Source organism: Benincasa hispida, chromosome 9 (assembly GCF_009727055.1).
Source record: "Benincasa hispida cultivar B227 chromosome 9, ASM972705v1, whole genome shotgun sequence".
Lineage (NCBI taxonomy): Eukaryota > Viridiplantae > Streptophyta > Magnoliopsida > Cucurbitales > Cucurbitaceae > Benincasa > Benincasa hispida.
The window spans coordinates 65,576,574-65,602,757 of record NC_052357.1 but is presented as its reverse complement, the minus strand read 5'-3'; the positions used below and the strand labels follow the sequence as shown (position 1 = coordinate 65,602,757).

Below are 26,184 nucleotides of genomic sequence, written 5' to 3'. Positions count from 1 at the left end.
CACTAAGACAGGACAATCGCAGAGAATGATCGCCCAGATGCCAGGCAATATGATCGTTCAACCTCCATCGTTTAGTACGATCGCTCAAACGACAGAAAACACGATCATTCAGGCCCCATTGTGTAGAACGATCACCCAGATGCAAGACAAAACTATCATAAGAAAGGCTCGGTAATCTATCAGTCAAGATCCGACACTTCTCTCTTCATCTACCACAAGGAAGGCTCGGTAATCTATCTTCTTGTCTATGTAAACGATGTTATAGTCACAGGTAACAACAAAAAACTTACAGAATACCTCATACAAACACTGGACATACATTTTGCACTTAAAGACCTTGGCCAACTTAGATACTTTCTGGGAATTCAAGTACACTATCTGGAATCTGGCCTTCTGATAAATCAGTTGAAGTATGTTGATGATTTACTGCAAAAGTTTAACATGTCTGATGTGAAAGTTCTCTCACCAACAGTTCAAGGTTGTAAATTGTATAAAGCGGCTAGCTAACCTTTGTCTGAACCATTTATATATCGAAGCATCATAGGAGCCCTTCAATACTTAACACACACAATGCCCAACATCACATATGCTGTCAATCAACTGAGTCAGTTCCTGCAATCCCCAACTGATGTTCATTGGCAAGCAGCAAAAAGGGTGCTTCGGTATATCAGTGGCACCAAACATTATGGAATATACTTTCAACCAAGCCTGAATCTCCATATTTCTGCCTACTCGGATGTCAACTGGGCTTCCAACCTAGATGATAGAAAATCAGTAGCAACCTATTGTACTTTTGTGGGAAATGATATCGTGTCCTGGTCCTCGAGGAAACAAGTTGTGGTAGCAAGGTCAAGCACTGAATCTGAGTATAGAGCACTTGCTCATGCCACCTCAGAAGTACTCTGGCTTCAACAACTACTAGGTGAGATGGGATTAAAGTCCAACACTAGACCTACTATATGGTGTGACAACCCAGGAGCAGGTGCATTAGCAACAAATCCGGTGTTTCATTCTCGAACTAAACATATCGAAATTGATATTCACTTCATCCGAGACCATGTTCTCAAAGGCCACATCAATATTCGCTATGTACCGTCGACCGATCAAATTGTTGATTGTCTCACAAAGCCACTCAACAACACACACTTCTATACATTACGAGCCAAACTAGGAGTACTTGAAGTACCATCTAGTTTGAGGGGGGATGTTAGAGAAGAAATAAGAAATGAAAAAGGAAAGACCAAGGTAGAGGAAGAAGGAGTGACTCACCAAGGTAGTTAAAAGTTAGTTTACCACTCTCCAATCATAGTGTACCACTTGTAATATTTCTATTCCTCTTTGTATCATTACCATTGTTATAATTAGGTCAAAACTTGTATAAAAAAAGGTTGTAGTATCCATTTTTATCATTGAGGCAATAATACATAGAAGAAAACAGAAAAGGGAAGTCCAAAGGACAATTCCGATTCCCAACCAAACTTTCCAGCCTTATTCAATCATTAACTCACTTTGAAGTGTAAATAAATTATTTTAGAAGAAATTGGAGTGTTTAACAACTACTCAAAATAGCTTTTCAAATGTGTTTTAGTCACTTTTATTAAAAGTGTTTAAATAAAAAAAATTGAAAGATATTTTTTCTCAAGTCAATCAAAACAGACTCTTTGTTAAAAAATATATTTTTTCTCTATTTAATCCAAACGGGTCCGAAAACTATGATAATGAAGTTCTGAGAAAACAAACCTAATGAAGTCAAATAATTATCATACGAGACCTTAATTTTGATAGTTAAGCATATTATGTATTGAATTTCATAATGTCAAATAGAACATTAAAATCTTAATTTTGTATTTAATATATTTCTGACATATTCAATACTTGTTTTCTAAATCAACAAATTGATTATTCCCAAAATTGAATTTTACATCTAATAAAACATAAAAAAAAAAATTCAATTACGTGTTCAATGAATTATTAAATTTACAAAATTGTTGTACACATTAATGAGCTATCATCGAGGAATTATTAGACATTTAAATTTTAGGAATTTAACACACTTTTTAAAATACATGAAACTATATATTAGACACAAATTGCACTAGAGCTTACTTATTTCTTACTCTTAAACTACATAGACTATTCCGCGGGTTAGTATTTGTAATTATAAATACTATTTATTAGATAAATCATTTATTCCTTGTAAACTTCACTTTTACAATGATATATGTTGTCATACGGAGAAATTATTTTAAATAATAAAATAATTGAAAAAATTTATATCACAATTTATTTGCAATAGTCTATCCGATTTATCATAGATAAATTATGATATTTTATTATTATTTATAAATAATTTGATTATTTTTTTATATTTGAAAATAGACTTGTCATATATATATATATATATTCGTGCATGTAATAAAGTGTAAACGGTAGATACTAAAAAAAAATGTTTGAATAGTTTATCAATGTTATACGTGTTAAATCACGTGCGTATGCTGTATATGATTTTAAATAGTTTATCATTTTTTAGATGCATTCGAAAAGCTATATCGACGGCGATGATGAAATAATTCACACCATACCCAATAAATGTTGGTACGAAGTATCATAATTTTGTATTTTTTTTTTTTTTGAAAAGTTACAAAATTAAATAACATGTATTTTTCTATCGTGTTTCTATGTTTTATTAATTCATATTTGCACCCGGATGGAAAAATAAATTTATTTTATTAATTCCTTTTTGGTTAAATTATAAATATCAGTAGACTTTTAGGTCACTACCCATATCATTTTCAAACTTTAAAAAGCTATCGGTTTTGTGTTTAATAAATTAACGGAAATTTTTTAAAATAAAAATATACGAAAAAATACTTACATAAAATAGTAAAATTTAATCATTTTAAACTTCTATCAATTTTTATGACGGATAGATACTAATAGATTTCTATAAACATCTATCAATGATAGACTTTTATCGGTTTCTATCACTGATAGACCTTTTTTTTTTGCTATTTTTGTAAATAGTTTTATATTTGTTTATTTGTAAAAAAATTTCTAAATTAATTTTAACTTTAGGTCTCACATTTTTTTGGCATACTCAATATTAAAAAAGAAAAAAAAAATCTCATGTCTAGTTGACACAAATTTAAAAGTTTATAATCTTTTTGACCTACAATTATTATTATTATTATTTTAATTTTTTTTTAATATGTCAATGACTCTTATAACCTAAATCCAAAAGTGAAGGTTTAAAAATTTATTGGTTAAAATACTTTTAGCCCCTAATCTTTTATATATGTAACAATCTAGATACTAGATTGTTATTTTTTCTTAAAAAGAGTTTAGGGATGAAAAGCATTTTTAAACCAAATATGTAAAAGTGAACTTAGCTAAAGGGTAATTGATATAACCTTCTTCTCTAAAGTCAAAAGTTTAATCTCCCACTATTGTTGTATTAAAGAAAGAAAAGAAAGAAAAAAAGAAAAAAAGATAAACCCAAATGTTGTAAGTAAGGCCCCATTTGGTAACTTTTTTTTCTTTTTTTTTTTTTTAAAAAAAAAATTAAGCTTCTGGACTCGATTTCCATCTCTAAATTTTTTCATTTGTTATCTACTTTTCACTAATGGTTTAAAAAACTAAGCCAATTTTGAGAACTAACAAAAGTAGCTTTAAAAAAGTTGTTTTTAGAAATTGATAAGAATTTAATCACTGTATTTAGCCAACCCACCCCCCCTCCCGTTTGTCTTCCTTTCATCTCAAAGTACGATTCAAGGGAGGGAATCAAAGTTAATCGCAATTTTTTATTGAATGAAAAGAGCCATATACATATAAAATGATTGCAATAGGGAATGAGCATCTTGTATTTCATAAAAATTGGAGGCAATATAATCCTTACGTAAGGGCCATCCTACCCAACTTTCAGGCATTAAAATACGCTTTAGACGTAGATGATTATCATAAAAAATTCCCAACATATCATAAGATTCACTTTCGGGAAAATTTGCACTTTTCTAATCTCGGAAAATAAACGGAATTCTAGGATTTATCCTTGCAGCAAATACTTTTATGCATACCTCTTCCAGTTGATCTATACCATACTCAATACTTGTAAGATGATACACACTAGCTAATAGTCCACCTGGTGTTATATCATAAACACATTGGTAACGTAGATAATTGTAACCATATACATATAAAATGACTGCAATGGAATGTCATTCCTCAGGCTTTATTTGTAAAGTCTCTAGTCCTTGGTAATTGAAACCCAAAGATCTATGAACCAATCCATGTTTGACTAGCCAAGAAGATAAAGACCCTGCATCTTTTTTATTTCTCTCACCCCCTCCATTTTTTATTTTTATTTGTATAAGTATTTCCCATTTACAATGAAAAATTTATGAATATTCACTCGTTCTTTATCGTTTTTTATAAAAGTATACTGCTAATTTATTAATTCGTTGGAAGAGACTATACTTTTGTATTTGAAAAAAGTTTCAGGAGGGACGATCTCTGAAGTAGATGATGGTTGATAGAGTAATCCTTGACCGCAATTTCCAGTATGAGTATTTGGGCCAACATGAAATTTGTGGTTGGTAGTAAAACATTGATTCTCCTCTCGAGACTTAATTCAATCTTCATAGATTTCTCGAGATATTTTCTTATGAAGTTTTGTTATAGCATTTATAACAGCTTCGGGTTTAGGTAGAAAATCCAAAAAATACATATCGACAAGAATTAACTTATCGACTCCCCGAACAATACTATAAGAATTGGTATTAAACATCCCTCCTGTAATTATACATGCTCCCATAGCAATAATATATTTTGGTTCAGGCATTTGCTCATATACTCTTTGCGCAGTTTCATAATGTTCTTCACCAATAATTTGAGGTTGTAGCATAGTCGAGGTTGAATCTAAAGGATCTACTATTGGATAGATACCTTTGGCAGATAATCCTTTTGATAGTACTGTAGTAGCATCTAAATGTGAAAATGTGGTGGCACGAGCAGGATCGGTCAAATCGTCCGCAGATACATAAACAACTTGAATAGAAGTTATGGACTATTCCTTGGTAGAAGTAATTCTTTCTTATAAGGAACCCATTTTGGTACTAGAGTGGGTTGATAACCCAAAGCCAAAGGCATTCTACCCAATAACGTGGATATTTTGGATCCCGCTTGAACAAAATGGAAGATATTATCGATAAATAGAAGTATGTCTTGTTCATTAACATATGGGAAATATTCCGCCATAGTTAGGGCAGTTAAACTAACTCTCATACGAGCTCCCGATGGTTCATTCATCTAATCGTAGACTAGAGCCACTTTTGATTCTGCAATATTTTCTTCATTAATTACTCCAGATTCTTTCATTTCGATGTAAAGATCATTTCCTTCATGAGTACGTTCACCTACTCCTCCAAATATGGATACAACTCCATGAACTTTGACAATGTTGTTGATCAATTCCATAATGAGTATTGTTTTACCCACTTCAGCCCCTCGAATAGTCCTATTTTTCCTCCACCTCGATAAGGGACTAAAAGATCCACTACTTTAATTCATGTTCAAAAAAATAGATAATTTTGTATCTAGCGGTATAAAAGCAGGGGCGGATCTATGAATAGGAGATGTTGTGCGAGTATCTACAGGACCCAAATTATCAATAGGCTCTCCAAGCACGTTGAAAATTCGGTGGAGAGTCACTCTGCCAACTGGAACATCAGAGGAACTCTTGTGTCAATCACTTCCATTCCTCTCATAGCACTCATAACTAAAGCTCTAACTTGATTTTTTTTTTCTAATAATTGTCGTACTTCATAAGTCACATTAATTTCTTGATTGACAGTATCTTGACCTTTAACTATCAAAGCGTTGTGAATATTAAACATTTTACCTGGGGAAAAGCTATATCTAGTGTTGGACCAATGATTTGAGCGCTACATCACAAGTTGTTTTTTTTCAAGCGTGGAAACTTTAGGACCAGAAGTCGTGGATTTATTCTCATAATAAAATGAAATATGTCGAATTTTTTTTATTTAAAAAATTATTGAAATCTAAAATAAATGTTCGATGGAAAAGAAAGTTGATCGGTTAATTAAAAAAAAAATGAAATAAGAGTTCGCACTCGATTTCGTTGGTACCGTCCAATGGAATCAAATTCCATTGTTGACTTATGCCATTTGAATGAGTCAAATTGCAAGTTCAACCAACCCATTTTCAAAATATCAAGTGGATGGATAAAAATCTTTCGAAAGTCTTTCATTTGCCTATCATTATATACATTACCATCCATATTATCTATGGAATTCGAACCTAAACTCCATTTATGAGTCATTTTTTTTTCATTTCTTTAGTCCTTATTTCTTATTTCAGCATATCGATTTAGGTATAATCTATTAGTTTTTTCTTTTTTCTACCTATACCCTTTCTCTCTTTTTTTTTTCATAGGAATTTCGCATATTTTCACATCTAGGATTTACATAATACAACATATATCATTGTCAAGAGTGAATTTTTTTTTATTTTAATATTTTGAGGAAAAAGACTATATTACAATTAAAAATAAAAAAAAAAGATTGGGTTGTGCCATACATATGAAATAGTATATACAATAATGTTGTATTTGGTGAATCAAATACCATGGTCTAAAAACGAACCATTCTAATTAGTTGATAATATTAGTTGAGAATTTTGTGAAAGGATTCCTATAAAAGGTTTCATTAACTCCTAATTCATGTCGAGTAGACCTTGTTGTTGCGAGAATTCTTAATTCATGAATTGTAGGGAGGGACTTATGTCACCACAACCAGAGACTAAAGCAAGTGTTGAATTCAAAGCTGGCGTTGAAGATTATAAATTGACTTAATATACTCTTGAATATGAAACCAAAAATACTGATATCTTGTAGCATTCCGAGTAACTCCTCAACCAGGAGCTCCACTGAGGAAGTAGAGGCCGTTGTAGCTGCTGAATCTTCTCCTGGTACATGGACAATTGTGTGGACTGATGGGCTTATCAGTCTTGATCGTTACAAAGGAGAATGCTATGAAATCAAGCCTATTCCTGGAGAAGAAAATCAATATATTGCTTATGTAGCTTATCCTCTAGACCTTTTTGAAGAAGGTTATGTTACTAACATGTTTACTTCTATTGTCGGCAATGTATTTGGATTCAAGGTTCTACATGCTCTACGTCCAAAAGATTTGCAAATCCTACTACTTATATTAAAACTTTCCAAGGCCTACCTCATGGTATTCAGGTTGTAAAAGATAAATTGAACAAATATGGTCGCCCTCTATTGGGATGTACTATTAAATCAAAATTAGGATTATCCGCTAAGAATTATGGTAGAGCAGTTTATGAATGTCTACGTAGTAGAATTGATTTTACCAAAGATGATGAAATTTCCAACCATTTATGCATTAGAGAGACCGAGAGTCACCCAGTCAAAATATGCAGAATTTCTGACTTTTCGCGAAAGATTAGATCCAGTAACCAGGGGTCTATGGTTAACCGATATTGCACATCATCATTTAGCCATTACTATTCTTTTCCTGATAGCGGGTCATATGTACAGGATCAACTGGGGCATTGATCATGGTATAAAAGAGATTTGAGAGCATACGACTTTGGTCCTAGGTCATCTGTGTCATTGGTTCAAAACCTTGATTTGGTCAACCACCTAAGATAGCCTAAATGCTCTGCTCTGGCTGAAACTGACAGGGGGTGGAATGGAGGATTGGACCTCTTCGGGTAATGGATCAAGTGAACGAAAGAGACTGACTTTCTTATCATCTTATTTGCGCCTGACAAGAGATTCAAATTAAAAAAACTCAACATTCGATCTAGCAGATTCAGTGGCTTCTTATTGGATCTTACTGCTTCTGCTAATGCTACTGCTTTTCACGTGCACAATCTAAGATACCAATCCCGAACCATCATCGTATTTTAAAATTACTAAAAAAAGGGAAGGGTGGTTATGGGATCATTTATTGCTTTGAGTCTGCTAGATCCTCTATTTTATATTCCTTCGCAGAAAGGTAAAAATGAATTCCATTGTAGAGTTGTATGCACTATCAAGTTAACACCATAGAAAAGGATTGAGTCATTAGTTAAATGGCCCTTGTTTTGTTTCGCTAGGAGAGCAAAAATGACTCCAAAGGGTAGGGTCGGCTTAGAGTGGAGCGAGACATACCATCGAATAGCAAGGGTTAGCGACTGCTTAAGTCTGGCAGAAGACCCTACTAGGACACTCATAGTAGTTCGAAAAAGAAAAAGTCAAAGCAGCGGACCAGTAGTTCCAATATCCACCTTTAGAGACATTTTTAAAGAAGGTTTCGTTTAACACATCTTGGCCAAGCAGGGAAAGCTAGAAATAAATCGTCGATTGAATGTGCTCTCTTCTCTACTCTAGACAACTCATTCTATCACTATTACTAAGAACCAATAATAGAATAGTTGAAAGAAGTCATGCTCTAAGTCGGCTCATTCGTATTTATATTGATCATTAGGGGCCTCTTGAATCTTCTATTTACCTTTTTTTTTTATTATTATTTGTATGTAATGCGACTCTACTCTTTTTTTCTTTATTATTGATAGGAATTCTCTTGTTAAGACCGTATGAATCAATTAAAACCTTAGATTTAGACTAGAACCACGATGATTCAATAAAAAAAAAACCTTCCAAAAAAGTTCAAAAATTCCCTAAGTAAGAATTCTTCAAATTATCACTTATTTAATGCAGAATCCTTCGATTATCACTTACTTAATGCTTATTCAATGACTGAACATAATGAAAAAAAGACAAAGAAATGTTTATCCTTTAACCAAAATAAATATAAACGAAAGAATAAATTTTTTTCGGAGTTTGGTGTTTGTTGCTCAAGAATTCTTGTTTAGGTAATTCATACCATCCATACATAATGTTTTGATCTAAGATTTCAATTCTTCCATGTTTCAGCAGTAATATATTGTTTCATGGAGCTAAGGTCCAAACTGGTGTTTTCATGACTCTATCACCTAGTCAATTTTGTTCCACTTAATCCCTATTTCATGGCCACACATTTTTTCGGCTAAGGAATAGGATGTATCATAGTAATTATCCTTTTTCAATTTGGGGAGAGATGGCTGAGAGATGGCTGAGTGAACTAAAGCGTGCTAATCCATTGTACGATTTTTTTGTACCGAGGATTCAAATCCCTCTCTTTCCGTTTCTGTCAATTACTTGGTATTTTTTATAGTTGAGAAAAGATGTAGAATAGATAAAATGTTAAGAAAATTTCAAAATCAAACAAGGAAAAAAATTAGATTTTTTTTTAATTCTTGACGCCTCAAATTACATCCCAAGTCATTAGATAGGAATATGAAAATGAAGAGAGAAACAAAGAATATTACTATTGTATAAACAAATAGTTTGAGAGTAAGCATTATACAATCTCCAAGATCAATTTTTTTTTTTTAAAAAATAATACAAATCATGATAAGAAATGCAGATGAAATAGACTTAATTTTAAAAAACAAAAACAAAAAACAAAATGATTACCAAATAGTTGTATTTAATTATTTTTTTAAAGTAACATGAAAAAAATAAACAAAAATATTAAATTACAAATTTGATCCCTATGATGTGGAAAAAGTTAGAATTTAGACCCTCTTATTTTAAAAGTCATAATTATTATGGTTCGATAATACCTCATGAATAATCCATATGGTTTAATAAAATTCTCATAAACAGTCTCTATCATACAGACTATCTACAACAATTTTATCAAACCATACTGACTAAATTTTAATTATAACCCATGAAAACTAAATTCAAAATTACAAAATTTGTGAGATTAGAATAATTTAGAATTGATTAAAAGGATGATGTAGTACCATTTCGAAATTGTGCTCTATAATCCACCTGTCCCATACGACATAATAGCCCATTTAAGTTGTTGAGGCGCAGGCAGTTGGAAGTTACTATTTTGACAAACGTTGCTTTCCCCTCTACTTCAATCCTTCCTTATAAATCTCGCCCACTCATTTCCATATCATTTTAATTCATATAATTTCCCCTTCCTTTCTTTTCAGAGCTTTATTCACTGTGGTTTGCTTCAATGGAGTTTCGGTTTTCACTCATATTTGTTTTACTTTCCGTAAGCTTTTTCAATTAAGTTCTTAAGCCATTTCGTTTCATATGTTATGATCTCTGATCTCTCTTCATGGTTTTGTTTTGTTGCAGCTTGCAACTGTTTTTTGTTATGCCGATCTCTCGCCTGAAGACTACTGGCGTTCTGTGTTGCCGAACACCCCGATCCCGAAAGCTATTACAGATCTCCTTAGTTCAGGTCAATATTGGATGGTTTTGAAATTGTTAAAATCACTTTCGTATATGTTTAGGAGTGTTTTTAAATAGTTAAAACCATTTCAGATATTCAACGTCGGTTTAAGACATGCATGTTTGGAGTGATTTTGAAATTGTGTTGAGAATTACTTTCATTATGTTCAAAATAACTTTGAGCTTTTTAATATTAACTTTTACGTCGTTACCTATATTCCGAAACATATCATTTAAAATCAACTTAAATGTTTGATTTTAGTTTTTAAATTATGATTCTCTCCTACAATCATATGATTAGTGTTTTAAAGTGATTTTAACTATTTCAAAATCTTTCTCAAACTTCCTAAATTTATGCTAGAAATAATTAAAAGATAGATTAAAAGTGATGATTTTGAACATGATAAAATTAATTTTGATGCATTAATCATTCCAAACTCGCTTCCAGATTAAAATTTGAGTTTAATTTCAAAAGACAATAATTAAGTATAACTTAGATTAGATTTAATCTCATGTATCTCTTTATCCATGAATAGTTTAAAAAATAAAATTAATTCATATTTTTTTATCATATGATTTATTTTTATTAATGTTGTTTAGACTAAAAGATGAGTGCAATAAGACTATAAAAATATAAAATTGGTCTAATTTTAAAAGCCTTTTTCAAATGGTTTCAAGTCAACCCTAACAAGATAACGACATGACAACCGTAGCTAAAAAAAATTGCTAATATATTTCTACTTAGATCTAGTGGGTTACTTTTAAAACCATAAAACACTAGTTTTCAAATTTCAAAAAACTAAACAATAAAGTCCTATACACATCACTTTTATTTGTTAGTTTATTTGTTTTGTTTTCTAGATTTCGGATATCTAAAATCTTAAAAACCAAAGCCGAATTTAAAGAAAGAAGTTTTCAAAAACTTGGTTTGATTTTTAAAAATTGACTAAGAATTCAAATAATTATATAAGAATTATGAAAACAACCGTGAGTAAAAAATTGTAAAAAATCAAACACAAATTTCAAAAACAAAAAACAAAGGCCCCGTTTGGTAACCATTTGGTTTTTTGTTTTTGTTTTTGAAAGTTAAGCGTATTCCATGCACATTTCTTACAATGATTTTCATATTTCTTAAGTACAATTGTTGAATTTTTAGCCAAATTCCAAAAACAAAAAGATAATAAAGGAAAATTTTTGGAGAGAAGTAGTGTCTATAGACTTGATTTTTTCTAGTTCTCAAAATTTGACTTGATTTTTTAAACCATTAGTGAAAAGTAAATAATAAAGAAAAATTTTTAGAGGGAAGTAATGTTCATAGACTTAATTTTAAAAAACAAAAACAAAAAACAAAATGGTTACCAAACGAGGCCAAAATGGTTGTCAAACAAAACCTAACTAATTTCAAACCAAATATACTTAGAAAGATAAATTTTTGGGTAAATCCCAAGATGTACATCCTATCATAATTTTAAAAAAAATTGTCACGTGACAAAATATAATAAAATAATTAAGTGAAATGTATAAAGATGAGTGTAGCTTACAATTTACTAATTATTTTATATATGTATTATTGAAAGAATAAAAAATATATTTTATTAATGTGAAACGTGAAAAAAAAATAGGAAATTAATTATCTTATTTTGTAGACTTTCTAGAAGGAAAAAGTACTTCAGTGAATGTTGGTAAAGGGGGTGTAAAGGTCAACACCGGAAAGGGAAAACCTACAGGCACCTCCGTTAATGTTGGTAAAGGCGGAGTTAACGTCCACACTCCAAAACCAAAGTCTGGAGGAGGCAGTTCAGTTAACGTCGGTAAAGGAGGCGTTAACGTCCACGCCGGTCACAAAGGTAAGGCAATTTACGTTGGAGTTAAACCAGGCTATAGTCCCTTCAATTACTTATATGCAGCCACAGAAACCCAACTTCACGATAACCCAACTACAGCCCTTTTCTTTCTTGAAAAAAATCTCCACCCTAATTCCAAATTTACCCTTCATTTCCCTAAACAAACCACACCATCATCTACTCGTTTCTTGCCACGTCATGTTGCCACATCACTCCCTTTCTCTTCCCAAAAACTCCCCCAAATCCTCACCCGATTCTCCATTCTCCCCACGAGTTTTGAGGCCGAGACGATCCGAAACACGATCCAAGAATGCGAAGCCCCTGGTGTTATCGGTGAAGATAAGATCTGTGCTACGTCGTTGGAGTCGATGGTCGATTTTAGTACTTCCAGGTTGGGGAAGGAGGTGACGTTGATCTCGACGGAAGTTGAGAAAGAGACGGATTTGCAGTCGTTTACGGTTGTGAATTTGGCAAAGAAATCACCGTCGACGGCAGACTCTGCAGTTGCGTGTCATAAGTTGAGTTATCCATATGCTGTGTTTTATTGTCATTTCACGCAACGTACACGTGCTTATAAGGTTAGTTTGGTCAGCGCTGATGGGACTAAAGCTGATGTGGCAGCCCTGTGTCACACTGACACGTCAGCTTGGAACCCTAAACATTTGGCTTTTCAAGTGTTGAAGGTGAAGCCCGGGACAGTTCCCATTTGCCACTTCCTTCCACAAGACCACGTGGTATGGGTTTCAAAATACTAGAAGATTGAGAAGTTATCGTCCACGTGGCACATGTAGGTCTAAATAAACATAAAATATATTTCTTTTAATATTATTATTAGGTCATGTATTACACTTTTTTCGGGGACTTTGATGTAATTTTAAATGTTATTAGTGATATGGTTAAAAGATTAGTTATCGTGGTAATAAGTCGTGGTACTTGTGAGTGACGTGTATAATATGCAACTTTAGTTTAATAATAAAGTGGATATTCTCTTACTCTTATTTTGTATCGGTAATTTGGACACTAAAAATATGTAGTAATTTTTATTAATTTAGATTATGTTTGATGGTTTTTTTTATTTTTGAAATTTGTGTTTATTATCTCACCCAATCTCGAGTCTTGTTTTCATCATTCCTATACAAACATGTGAATTCTAGTTAAATTTAGAAACAAAAACAATTTTTGACAAAATTACTTTTTTAGTTTTTAAAGTTTGACATAATTTTCTAAAAACACTTACCTAACCTATTAACTCTAAGCTCTAAATAGTATATTTATAGGTTTAATTTTTAAAAACTAAAAATTAAGGTCTCGTTTGGTAACTATTTCACTTTTTATTTTTTTGTTTTTTGTTTTTGAAAATTAAGCCTATATTCTCTTATTTTGTTATCATGATTTATGTATTTCTTAAGTACAATAGTTGAATTCTTAGCTAAATTCTAAAGACAAAAATAAGATTTTAGAAACTATTTTTTTAGTTTTAAAATTTTGGCTCAATTAAAACATAGGTTAAAAGTAGATAACAAAGATGATTTATAGTCTTAATTTTTAAAATAAAATAATTATCTAAAAAGACTTTAATTAATTACAGAACGGATTCTTAATATATATATATATATATATATATATTTAAATGGATATGGCAACAAAATCTAACTACGCATGAAGTTAATGAAGGAAACAAAAAGACGACTACTCCTAGCTAATAGTCTTGTGTGTCTTGGATTCAAAATTTTGAATGGAAAATTTAAGATTTTAAACTTTTGCTCTAATTTGCTATTACATTTATAAGACTGAGTGGAAAGATTATAAATATATAAAAAGGTATAGACGTTTTATAGGTCGCATCTCTCTAATAATGTGTATCAATTAACAAACTGGGGACGGCAAGTTGATCCAGCTTGACTGCGGTCCTTGGATTTCAAGGGAGGATCGCCGTTTCTCTCTAATAAAATAATTTCAAGGGAGATCATTTGGGATATAGATAAAAAGGGAGCTTTTCTAGTTGAAAGTGCTTTGACTCATTCCCATGAAGCCAGTTCCTCCAATAATGGTATTTTTTTCGTAGGTTTGGAAGGGGCTTTGGAAATCTAAGGTCCTGCCTATTGTTGATGATTGGTTGATTGTCATTACATTTTTCTCAAGGCAATTTCTGCGGGTTTTCACAGTTGTCTCAAATGAAATTTTAACTTATGCCTCAGATAAGTCGTATTTCTTATAGAATATTTTTCTTTCCTAATCTGAAATTTATATACGAAATATTTTTATTTCCTATCTGGAAAATCTTAGCAGAAGTATTTTGATCAATATTTTTCTTTTTCATGGTAGATCCTATTTTGACAAAAGGGAAACATTTTTTTGGAATTTTTTTTCCTTATTTGACCTTGCTTTTAAAAGAAGAATTCTGGCCCACATTTAGTGTTGTCGCTTCTGTTATTTGAGCAAGACATTTTCTGTTATGTGGTCGAACTGTGCAACATTGTGTTTTTGCTCTTTGTTCACTATATTCCACTGTGCAAGTTCTTCATCCGTTGAGTACAACACGTTGAAGATAATTATGGTTTTAGGGGGAGCCTAAGCCGTCACTGTCGAGAAGGGATTCTCACGGTCTTAGAGGAAGCCTAAGTCATTGCTATGGAGAAGAAGATCTCCATCTTAGAGGGATCCTAAGATTCATCAGTGAGGGGAGTTCAATGAGTTGAAGGAAAGACAACAACGTTGAGAGGAGTCTTACACATTGTCAGAAGTCGAAGTGTTCAACACTAATATTATCAAAGTTACCGAGAGTCTAAGTATATTCGAGAATGAGTCTCACATCTAGGGGAAGCCTAGGTGATCAGTGGATTGAGCTCTACGTGAGTCACTGTAATAGTTGTGTATTACATATAAGTAATATGTTGTAAAAGCTTAACTTATTATATTGTCGAAAATAGCATATTACCCTAGGAGTTTTTTTTCGTAATTTCTTGTACCCTAGGGCTTCCCATTGCCTATTTATTTGGTTTGTTCTCTTGTACTTTGGGTTTCAAACCAATAATAAAAATAAGTCTCAATCGTGGTTTTTTCTCCCTATTCTAGGGTTTTCCACGTAAACTGTGTGTTCATTTCTCGTTTTCTTTCTTCATCATGGTATCAGAGCAAGGGGACAAAATCCTAGCCATCATTAACGAGAATCAACCATAATCTTCTTCAGGAGCCACCATGGGATCAGTAGAGCTGCAAACTTTGATATCATAGCAACCGTCTAGACAACCGTCGAGTGTTACCTCCAAGCTGTATGCCTCATCTTATTCCAGTCACCGTTCGAAGACAGCCAGTCGAGTCAACCATCGCAGATCGGAGCGTCGATTGGTGGTCAGAGTCGTTCGATACTTAAAGCCTAGCTGATCGGAGCTGCTCCTCAGCAAACCACGTCGAGCCCAATTGATGAATCATACCCAGAGGTCGCAGCTAGATACCTTCGATTGCGACTTCCACCTGCGCAAACCCTAGTCGATGGACATTTTTAAGTGATTCTGGCTCGATCCCTTCAGTCGCAGCATCTGGTCGGGATCTCTTCCAGTCGGGCCGAGTCCAGCAACCCGCCATTTGAAGGTTCCTCGTTCAGCCACGTCGACTCGGTTCTTTTTTCTCTTCGGGTCCTTCCGTGGAAGTTGATGCTCGGGGCTGGGCTTCCTCAGTCGACTTCTTCCAGCCAGTGACAGTATCGGATCCTGATGAACAAAAAGATTCAGCCGCACTGAGTAGCAGTGGCGCGACCCACTACCCTAATGAGATTCGACGTTGTTTTGCCTATCTCCAACAGCAAGTAGCAGACTTTGGAACAGTTCTTAGCACGAACCCTCAACCAGAATTCTACTCTGAGAATCCGGTAAACTCTCTCTATTTTACCCAATACGAATTATTTGTTTGGCTAGATGGGCAATTCTGCAGGATTCATTATTGGAGAAAAGTTGAATGACCAGAATTATTTTTCCTAGTCACAATCAATCAGAATGGCACTAGAAGGAAGACATAAGTTTAGGTACTTGACGGGGGAGATACCAAAACCCCAACCGGGTGATCCTCAAGAACGTATCTGGAAAGGGAAGACTTCTTGTTACGGTCAGTTCTTGTTAACAGTATGGAAACCCAAATTGACATACCATTACTGTATGCTACAAACGCCAAGGATATTTAGGATGTTGTACAGAATCTTTACTAAAAAAGGCAGAATGCGTCTCGATTGTACACTCTACGTAAGCAGGTCCATGAATGCAAACAAGGGACCATTGATGTAACGTCCTATTTTAATAAACTATCCCTGTTATGGCAAGAAATGGATCTTTGTCGAGAAATAGTTTGGAATTGTGCACAAGATGAGGCTCAGTATTTGAAAATTGAAGAAGCTGATCGGATCTACGATTTCTTAGCTAGATTGAACTATAAATTCGATGTTGTTCGAAGTCGAATATTGGGCCAACGACCTATACCCTCTCTCATGAAAGTATGTTTAGAAATACGGCTGGAAGAGGACAGACGAGTGCTATGAACAACCCAGTTAGCACTTTAACTAAGGCTGCAGCCTTTGCTACAAAATCATCCAGCTCTGACGGCGATAAAAAACCCTCTCTTGTTCGTGAGCACTGCAAAAAGTCGTGACATATGAAAGACCAGTGTTGGAAGCTACATGGACGACCTCCGAACAGTAAACATCACCAATCACATGACAAATCAAACCTTGGACGTGCCCTCATGAGTGACTCGATGAATGAGAATCCTCAACATCAATCTTCAGCAGACAGTAAGACCAATCTAAGTGCAGTTGGGGTCAGTGCCATTGCACAGTCAGGTACGATTCAGTCTTTTGGCCTTATTAGCATTAATGGTAAAAAAAACTCTGGATTGTTGACTCAGGGGCTACAAATCATCTTACTGGCTCATCTGATCAATTTTTTTTCATATTGTCCGAGTGCTAGTAATGAACGGATTAGAATCGCAGATGGGTCGTTTGCCCACAGGGAAATAGGACATCTGTCTTTGTTTGAGGGTTGGTACTACGTGTTATGTTCCATGTTCCTAAGATATCATATAATTTATTGTCTATCAGTAAAATTACAAGGGATCTGAGTTGTCAGGTAGGTTTTTCACTCGACTGTTTTATTTCAGGATTTGAGCTTGGAGACAATGATTGGCACAACCCAGCACGATAGGGAGCTCTACTTCCTGACTGATGATACTTCTTCTAAGAATGATTATATGACTAGTCTCGTTTCTTTAAATTTTTCTACTTCTGAGAATGACTTTATATTGTGGCATTATTGCTTAGGACATCCAAATTTTCAATACATGAAATATTTGTTTTCGAATTTATTTCGCAATATTAGTATATCTTCTTTAAACTGTGATGTTTTGTATTCGTGCCAAACAGAGTCGTATCTCCTTTCACTCTCAGCCCTACAAACCATCCAGACTTTCACCTTAGTTCATAGTGATGTTTGGGGTCCCTCACTAACTGCCACCTCCAAAGGGAAACGTTGGTTTGTCATTTTATAGACGACCACACTCGATTTACTTAGGTAATTCTTCTCACTGATAAGTCCGAGGTGTCGTCAGTATTCCAACAATTCTATACTACTATGGAAACCCAGTTTAATATAAAGATTGAAATTCTGAGAAGTGACAATGGGCGGGAGTTCTTTAACTCCTCTTTTCGGGACTTCCTCACCTTTAAAGGGATTATCCACCAAAGTACGTGTGCTTGCACTCCTAAGCAGAATAGAGTAACCGAGAGGAAAAATCGTCATTTAGTGGAAGTCGCCCGTTCCTTAATGTTGTCCACATCACTTCCATCTTACTTATGGGGGATGCTATTTTCAGTGTCGCCCACTTAATCAACTGAATGCCCTCTTGAGTCCTCAACTTTCAAAATCCGTTGGATTGTTTTAAAGCGTCATACCCAACTATTCATTTAATCTAAGATGTTCTGCTTTGGGTATTTGGCTGTGTTGCCTTTGTTCATTCCCATGATCCAAACCCACAAAATTCACCCCTCGTGCTAAAAAATGTGTCTTTGTTGGGTATCCTCTCCACCAGTGTGGGTATAAATTTTACCACCCCTTATCTCACAAATATTTTGTTTCCATGGATATCACCTTTCTTGAGGATCAACCGTTCTTTCCTGTTAGCCATCTTTAGAGGAGAACTCTAGTGAAGAGACTAACTGGTCCACATATGTAGTTCCCTTGGAGTTATCTTCGATTCTTGAACATGTCAGCCTTGTTCTTCCTACCAACCAGGTCCCATGGATAACATACTATAGGAAGAATCTCAGGAAGGAAACAACGCCACATGTCGCATCTTCGGCTCTGATCCATGAGTCAGACCCAGCATCAGGTATGTGTATTCTTGAAATTAATGATATTGATACTTGTGCTGAGACTAACGGTTGCAGAGAGGAAAAAGGAAAATAAGGTGTTGATAGCACCACCATGGCAGATGGAGAGACAACTGAGAATAATGATCAGGAAACAATTCTAAAAAATGGGAGTGATACCAGAGATGGTGATAATATGAAGGGGACCTCTGAACGTGAAACCCTGTTGAGCAGACGATCAATCACAGTGGGAAACTTGATAGTATAGAAGATCGTGATGCTTCTCCTGATCTCCCTATAGCCTTAAGGAAAGGTACTCGATCATGTACAAAGTACCATGCACAGTTATATGACGTATAGTAACCAATCACCCGAGTTAGAACCTTTGCCACCAGTCTAGATACAGGGATGGTACCGAGTAGCATACAGGCTGCAATGGAAACTCCTGAATGGAAGGCTTCTGTCATGGAAGAGATGAGGGCACTTGAGAAAAACAAAACGTGGGATCAGGTGATTCTACCCAAAGGGCATAAGACATTTGGGTGGCAAATGCGTCTTTTCTATTAAGTATAAGTCTGATGGAACGATTGACCGATACAAGGCCAGGTTGGTTGCCCTAGGTTGGTTGCTAAAGGCTTTACTCAAACCTTTGGTGTGGATTACTCCGAGATATTCTCCCCTGTAGCTAAGCTTAATACTATCCAAGTATTACTGTCAAGTGTAGTAAACAAGGATTGGCCTCTGCATCAACTGGATGTAAAGAATGTATTTCTTAATGGGGAACTTGAAGAGGAAGTCTAAATGAGTCCTCCCCCGATTTTGAGGATCAATTCAAACACCAGGTATGCCGACTGAGGAAGTCTCTATATGGGTTGAAACAGTCTCTAAGGGCTTGGTTTGACAGATTAACTACCTTTGTCAAAGGACAAGGATATACCCAAGGGCACTCAAATCACACACTATTTACAAAAAAGTCAACTTCAGGGAAGATTGCAGTTCTCATTGTGTATGTCGATTATATTGTGCTTTCTAATGATGATGATGATGAAATTATGAGATTTAAAGCAAAGATGGCCAAAGAATTCGAGATTAAAGACCTTGGGAAGTTGAGATATTTCTTCGAAATGGAAGTAGCTCGATCAAAAGAAGGGATTTCAGTGTCCCAACGGAAGTACACTATTGACTTACTAAAGGAAACATGAATGAATGGTTGTAAACCTTTTGACATGCCGGTTGAATATAATTCAAAGCTTAGTAATACAGGTAATTGTGTCCCTGTCAACAGAAAAAGGTATCAATAGCTAGTTGGGAAATTGACCTACTTATCTCACACGAGATCCGATATATCCTATACAGTCAGCATTTTCAGTCGGTTTATGTAGGCTCCTTATGAGGAACATATGACAACAGTTGAGTGCATTCTACGATATTTGAAGGGAACACCTGGTAAGGACTTGATGTTCAAGAATTCCGGTAAACGTTGCGTTGAAGCTTACACTAATTCTGACTGCACAGGGTCTGTTGTGGATAGAAAGCCAACATTTGGATATTGCACGTTTGTCTGGGATAATCTAGTGACTTGGAGAAGCAAAAAATAGGGAGTTGTGGCCAGAAGTAGCGCTGAGGCTGAATATCGGGCCATGAGTTTAGGGATATGTGAAGAAATCTAGTTGATGAAAGTGTTATCAAATCTTCATCAGGATAGCGAGGTTCCAATGAAATTTTTTTGTGATAATAAAGTAGCAATAAGTATTGCAAATAATCCAGTTTAGCATGACATAACCAAACATGTTGAGATTGACAGACATTTCATAAAGGAAAGACTGGACAATTGAAGTATATGCATTCCTTATGTTTCATGTTTACGTTACTCGTACAAAATGAAAATAATTTTCATTTTATTCTTCGGTTACAAGAATTGAATTTGAATTTCCCACTTTCGCATGATTCTAAAGAAATACTTGGTCAATTATCTCATAACTGCCTAATTAATTAAATAATGAATATAATCCTATTATATTCTTAACCTATAGTTTGATATCATATATCTACTATAGTATTTCTTCTCTACTTGATATAAATCATATTTATATCTAATTTCCTCTAAAATAATGAACTCTTTTTGCCACAGATATATTTTTGTGTCCATTGGATATAACCAATCATGCGTACGATGACCCTTCACAGATGCTTGTAAGTATAATTGGGCAAAATTACCATTTTACCCCTGTAGTTACATCTGAAGGAAATCAGATTTGAGATTTCCATGAGCTGCAAAATAAGATTATTCCAAATTACAATCATAAATGAACAATACATTTCTAGTCAACTTCAAACAAATGGTTATACAATTCATACTGAAATTACACCATGAAAAATAAGTGAACAAGAAAGAACTCTACGAACTTTGTCGCCTCGACTCCTCGCTTCTTGCTCATGAACGCCCGAACAACAGTGACCACGAATGCTCAATTTGCACGACCACAACACGGCATGAACTCTTCGCGCTCGTCCTCAACGATCTCCTCGATCACGAACTCCTCAGCGACACGAACGGCCTTCAGAAAACCTCGACGGTGTCGAGTTGAGTCTAAAACCACCAACGAGGCTACCTTGGTATTCTTGATGTGAGAATCCGGAGGGTAGGCTCTCTTCAGACTTGATATGAGGCAGACGAAGGAGGAAACACCGATCTTGTACACGATTGGGCAAGTGGGAGATGGCGGAGACCTATCGCATAGGTTGATGCCCAATCGTTTAGATAATGCTAAGTGATCGACTAGCAAAAGCTATGCGATTGTTTAGCTCGGTCTATCGCCTACAGACTCTACATGATCGTTTACTTTGGGCAAGCGATCGTCTAGAAAAACTATGCGATCATTTAGTAAATAATGCACGATCGTTTAGCTCTACTCTGCACGATCGTTTAGCTTACCCAGTCATCGTTTAGTAAATCTATATTTACTTGATGACTACGTGAGTTTCTTTTGCGTAAGAGAGAAAACTCAAAATAACCTTTTAGTGTTTGTAAAACTTATTTACAAAATAGGAAAACCATTTTTCTTTTAAACTCATGGTTACCATGAATCCAATAACTACCTACTAACTTGGTTATTACAGAAAAAAATTAATTATCCAATAATTAATATTATTATAAATATAAATGATAACCAACTTATCATACTATATTTATAACCTATAGTTTTAATATTTCATCTCATGAATAAACCATAATTCTTTTTCTATTCCATGATACTTAATGTAAATCTCATTTACATCAATCCTCCACCAGATATATCTCATACATCATACCGATTATATCCTAGATAATCAAAATACCTCTTGTCAATTTGAACATTTCAAATCAACACGAAGAACTGATTCTCAACTGAATCCATTGAGCTACAAAGGGGACCTTATGTACTTGTAACTCGAAGCTCCAACAGTACGTAGATAACTGACTAAACTCTTTAGTCACGGGATCCACTATCCGTTAACTGCCAGGCACTCCACTAAGACCGACAACTGAACTCTCTTTACCACATATATATTATGTGTCCATCTTAACCAATGAGCAATGCGACAACCTTTCACAAATCGCTCGTAAGTATTGCTGGGCCAATAATGTTATGCCCCTGTAGTTACATTTGTCTCCTTAAGTACCATTGATCCCTCTAATGAACATAAGTCATAGTCTTACTATGACTAAGTCTTCTCTTCTAAAGAGAAGTTGTGGCCACTATGTTCAAGCCTCGTAATCAGCTCTTAAGGGAGCAATCTCTCTACTTATCCCTGATTCGAGAAAGAAGTGAATTCCATCTTGTGGATTGAGTTCCCAGCTCCCAGATCAGACAAGTCCCCAAAAAGTTAGGCATGTTGAGTTGGCAATCTGGCCACTCTCACCCATACTAATCAAAGGACCGCTCTCAAAGGTAGGAGTTCCTAAAAGACTCAGGACTGAGGTCGTGTCACCTATGGTCGATTAGGTAAGATGCAAGTCTTTAGTATCAACGACGTTATATACAGAGTCTAGTCATCTCGTGGTTCAAGTCTTATACAAACTCTTTGTATAGGACACCCCTACTCACACGTCTCCACATGAATGGTCAGGATCTACCATCTGTAGTAGTTTACAATACTTGCAAACCTCTATAAAGTGGGTCGTATCCCTAGTGTCACTAGGATCAAGTATCCCACCTTAATCCTTATACTACAGACCTATTTAGATTATCACTTAAGGCATGATCCACTTGTATATCACATATACATGCTTAAGTTCACATAAGATAACCAAGGAGCTTTGTTTATTGGATATGAGTAAATGCCCTGTCTCTTATACACATCTAGATGTGTATAAGAGACAGCCCAATAACATCTCACTCTTTAAGTACCACTGATCCCTCTAATGAACAATACAACATAGTCCAACTATGAGTGAACACCTCTAAGGCTAAGAGAAGGTGTGTGGCACCACATCGTTCAGGCCCTGGAATCAGCCCTTAAGGAAGCTATCTATCTACTTACTCCTGCTTTGGGGAAGGATGAATTCCATTTTGTGAAGCTGAGTTTCCAACTCCCAAATCAAACAAATCCTCAAAGTGGTAGGTTTGAGTCGGCGACCTAGCCACTCACACCCATGCAAATCTAAGAACCGCCCTCAATGGCAGGAGTTCTCAACTCACTCAGGATTGAGGTCATGTTACCTATGGTAATTCTAGTGAAGTGAAGTATCTGTCATGAACGATGGTATATAACGAGACGTTAACACTTCTTGACCAGGTCTTATACAAAATCTTTGTATAGGATGCCACCGCTCGCATGTCCCCTACATGAATGATCAGGATTAGACCATCTCTGACAATTTACAACACTTACAACTATTCCACAAAGCGAGCTACATCCGTAGCATTACCAGGATAAGGTTTCCCTCCCATATCCATATACTACAGACCATTTTGGTTATCACTCAAGACATGATCCTCTTGTATGTCACCATATACATGCTTAAGTTATATACAGACAACCAGGGATTTTAAGTTTATTGGTTTGTAGTAAAGCAAATAAAACATTCAACTGAGCAAAACCAACAAGTGATATAAAATATCACAAGCGTTCGTACAAACTGTTTACAAACTATAGGACACGAGTCTTTAGGGCATCAACCCCAACACCTTCAAGTCAACAAGTTGAAGAAGTGCTCACAAAGAGGTTGCTCAGAAAAAGCTTTAATTATTGTGTTAGCAAGTTGGGCATTATTGATATTTACGCCTCAACTTGAGGGGGAGTGTCGAAAATAGCATATTACCCTAGGGTTGTTTTTTTCGTAATTTCCTGTACTTTAGGGCTTCCCATTATTTATTTATTTATTTGGCTTGTTCTCTTGTACTTTGGGTATCAGACCAATAATAAAAATGAGTCTCAATCGTGGGTTTTTCTCCCTATTCTAGGGCACGTAAACTGTGTGTTCGTTTCTCATTTTCTTTTTTCATCAATATTATTAGGTTGCCTTTTCCGGGCACATTGCCCCCTAGACGTAGGTGGATTTCACTGAACTGGGTTACCAACTTCTGTACGTCTTTATTTGCTTACTGGTTATTGGTATCTTGTAGTTATGGTTGTTGTCTGTGATTTTCGTTTAATATTCGTAATTTGAGTGACAAATCAACAAACTCTTTTTCAATTGGTATTAGAGCAAGTCACCTTTATCTTAGGTGTTTTGATCATGAATGAAATCATAGAAGATGGCTCCACCACTCATCTCCTTGTCTTAGATGGAATAAACTATTTTTACAGGAAAACTTGAATGTCGGGCTTTCTAAAGTCAATTGATATCAAAACATGGAAGGTTATGGTTACTGGTGGTCTCATCCAACCACCAAAACTGATGATGGAAAAGAGATCTTAAAACCAGAATTACAGTAGACATAAGCTGAAGATGAGCGCCTTTAGGAAATTCTCCTTCTTTAAATGCCATATTTAATGGTGTAGATCGCAATATATTCATACTAATTAATACACATTTTTCTACAAAAGTGGCCTGGTATGTCCTTTTCGTTGCTTATGAAGGGACTTCAAAAGTCAAAATGTCAAGGTTGCAGTTGTTGACTTTAAAGTTCGAGAATCTTAAAATGCAAGATGATGAGACTATTGTTGAATTTGTTCGTTTATTGGATATTGTTAATGAGCTTTTTTGCTCTCGGAGAGAAAATTTCGGAAGAAAGACTTGTTCGAAAGGTGCTTAGGTCTCTTCTTAAGAAATTTGATATGTAGGTTCCTGCACTTAAGGATGTTTAAGACATATTATCTCTGAAAGTTGATGAATTATTTGGCTCCTTGCCAACTTCTGAAATGTCTTTGGATGGAAAGCTAGAGAAGAAGAATAATAAGAGAATTGCTTTTCAATCCTTAGTTGATGGTGAACATGATAATGCTGACAGGGAGACTAAGGATTCCTTTCTAAACAATTCAATCGTTTCTCAAATGATTTGGAAAGGAGCCTGCAAATTTCAATTCTAAAAGTAATAAGTCTGGTGGCTCACATCCTCTCAAGCAAGTGAAAATTCAAAGTAGTAATAGGAAGGAGGCTGATAAGTCAGTTGCCTTAAATCTTTAAAAGTTATGTCTTAACTTTATCCAATGATGAGTGTGAAGAAAGCGTTGACTCTAAGAAAGATGTCAAGGCTCTTGTCAGTAACATCTCATCTGACACCTCATCTTGTGAGATTTTTTAATATGATGTATACGTTGAGAATGTTCACAAAGTGACCACTCGTGGATCTACGAATCCTTCTTATCAAGCTTTTTTCTTAAATGGCAGGTGAAGGAACTCTTATTAAAGAGTACCTATGAGCAGAAGCAAGATCGTTCCAAATTCATTGTGACAGAAATACCGCATTCACAATCAAACAACAAGTTATGTATCTACAAACAAATTACGGCATGTTGTTAACAACAAATACAAAAGACTAGAGACTTACCTTTTAAGAACTTTTCTTCCCTTGATCTCTTCCTCTAACTAATATAAGCAATTCTTGTTGTCGCTATGATCGCCAAGTCAATCTTCCACAAAATCTTGTTGTTGCTTACCACCGAATGGTCTTCTAAGCAAACAAGCAGCAAGGGGGACACCACCACTCAGTAACTTCGGTATTCTCAAAGTGAGAATTCAGGAGGTGTGGGCTCTGTTGGATTTGGTAGAGGGGAGGAGGAAACTACGATCATTTACAACGACCAAGCAAGTGGTAGAGATTTTGAGTCTATCGTATAGATGGGTGCTTGATCATTTAGAAATAGATGCACGATCGTTTAGACGATCATTTAGGAAATCTCGCTCTCAAGTGCAATCGTTTAGGAAATCTTGCTCTCGCGCGATCGTTTAGAAAAAGCTATACGATCGTTTAGGACGACTGCGCGTGTACACGATGAGTTTGGAAAACTTGAGCTATCGTGTATGCTCATGTTAGCTAGACAATGGGCAATGTACAATTCGTGAAGTGGTTATCCAATCCTTTTGCAAAAATGAAAACTATTTTCATTTTATCTTTCAATTATGAAAGATTGAATGTAACCTCCCACTTTCATGTACGATTATAGAGAAAAACCACCAACGATTATCTCATAATTGTTAATTATAAATAAATATAATCATATTATATTTATAACCT

At 35.0% G+C, this 26,184-nt stretch overlaps 1 protein-coding gene and 2 pseudogenes across 1 annotated transcript; 2 read left to right on the top strand and 1 right to left on the bottom strand.

Annotated features, from left to right (window-relative positions):
• Positions 1-4,627: 4,627 nt before the first annotated feature.
• LOC120084859 lies at positions 4,628-6,166 on the bottom strand (annotated as a pseudogene).
• Positions 6,167-6,582: 416 nt separating this feature from the next.
• Positions 6,583-7,470, top strand: LOC120084858 (annotated as a pseudogene).
• A 2,516-nt stretch (positions 7,471-9,986) lies between these two features.
• Positions 9,987-13,166, top strand: LOC120086056 (BURP domain protein RD22). The gene is made up of 3 exons (XM_039042481.1): positions 9,987-10,142; positions 10,229-10,334; positions 11,971-13,166. Exons 1-3 carry the CDS (start codon positions 10,104-10,106, stop codon positions 12,921-12,923), a joined length of 1,098 nt encoding a protein of 365 aa, XP_038898409.1. The 5' UTR covers positions 9,987-10,103; the 3' UTR covers positions 12,924-13,166.
• Positions 13,167-26,184: the final 13,018 nt, after the last annotated feature.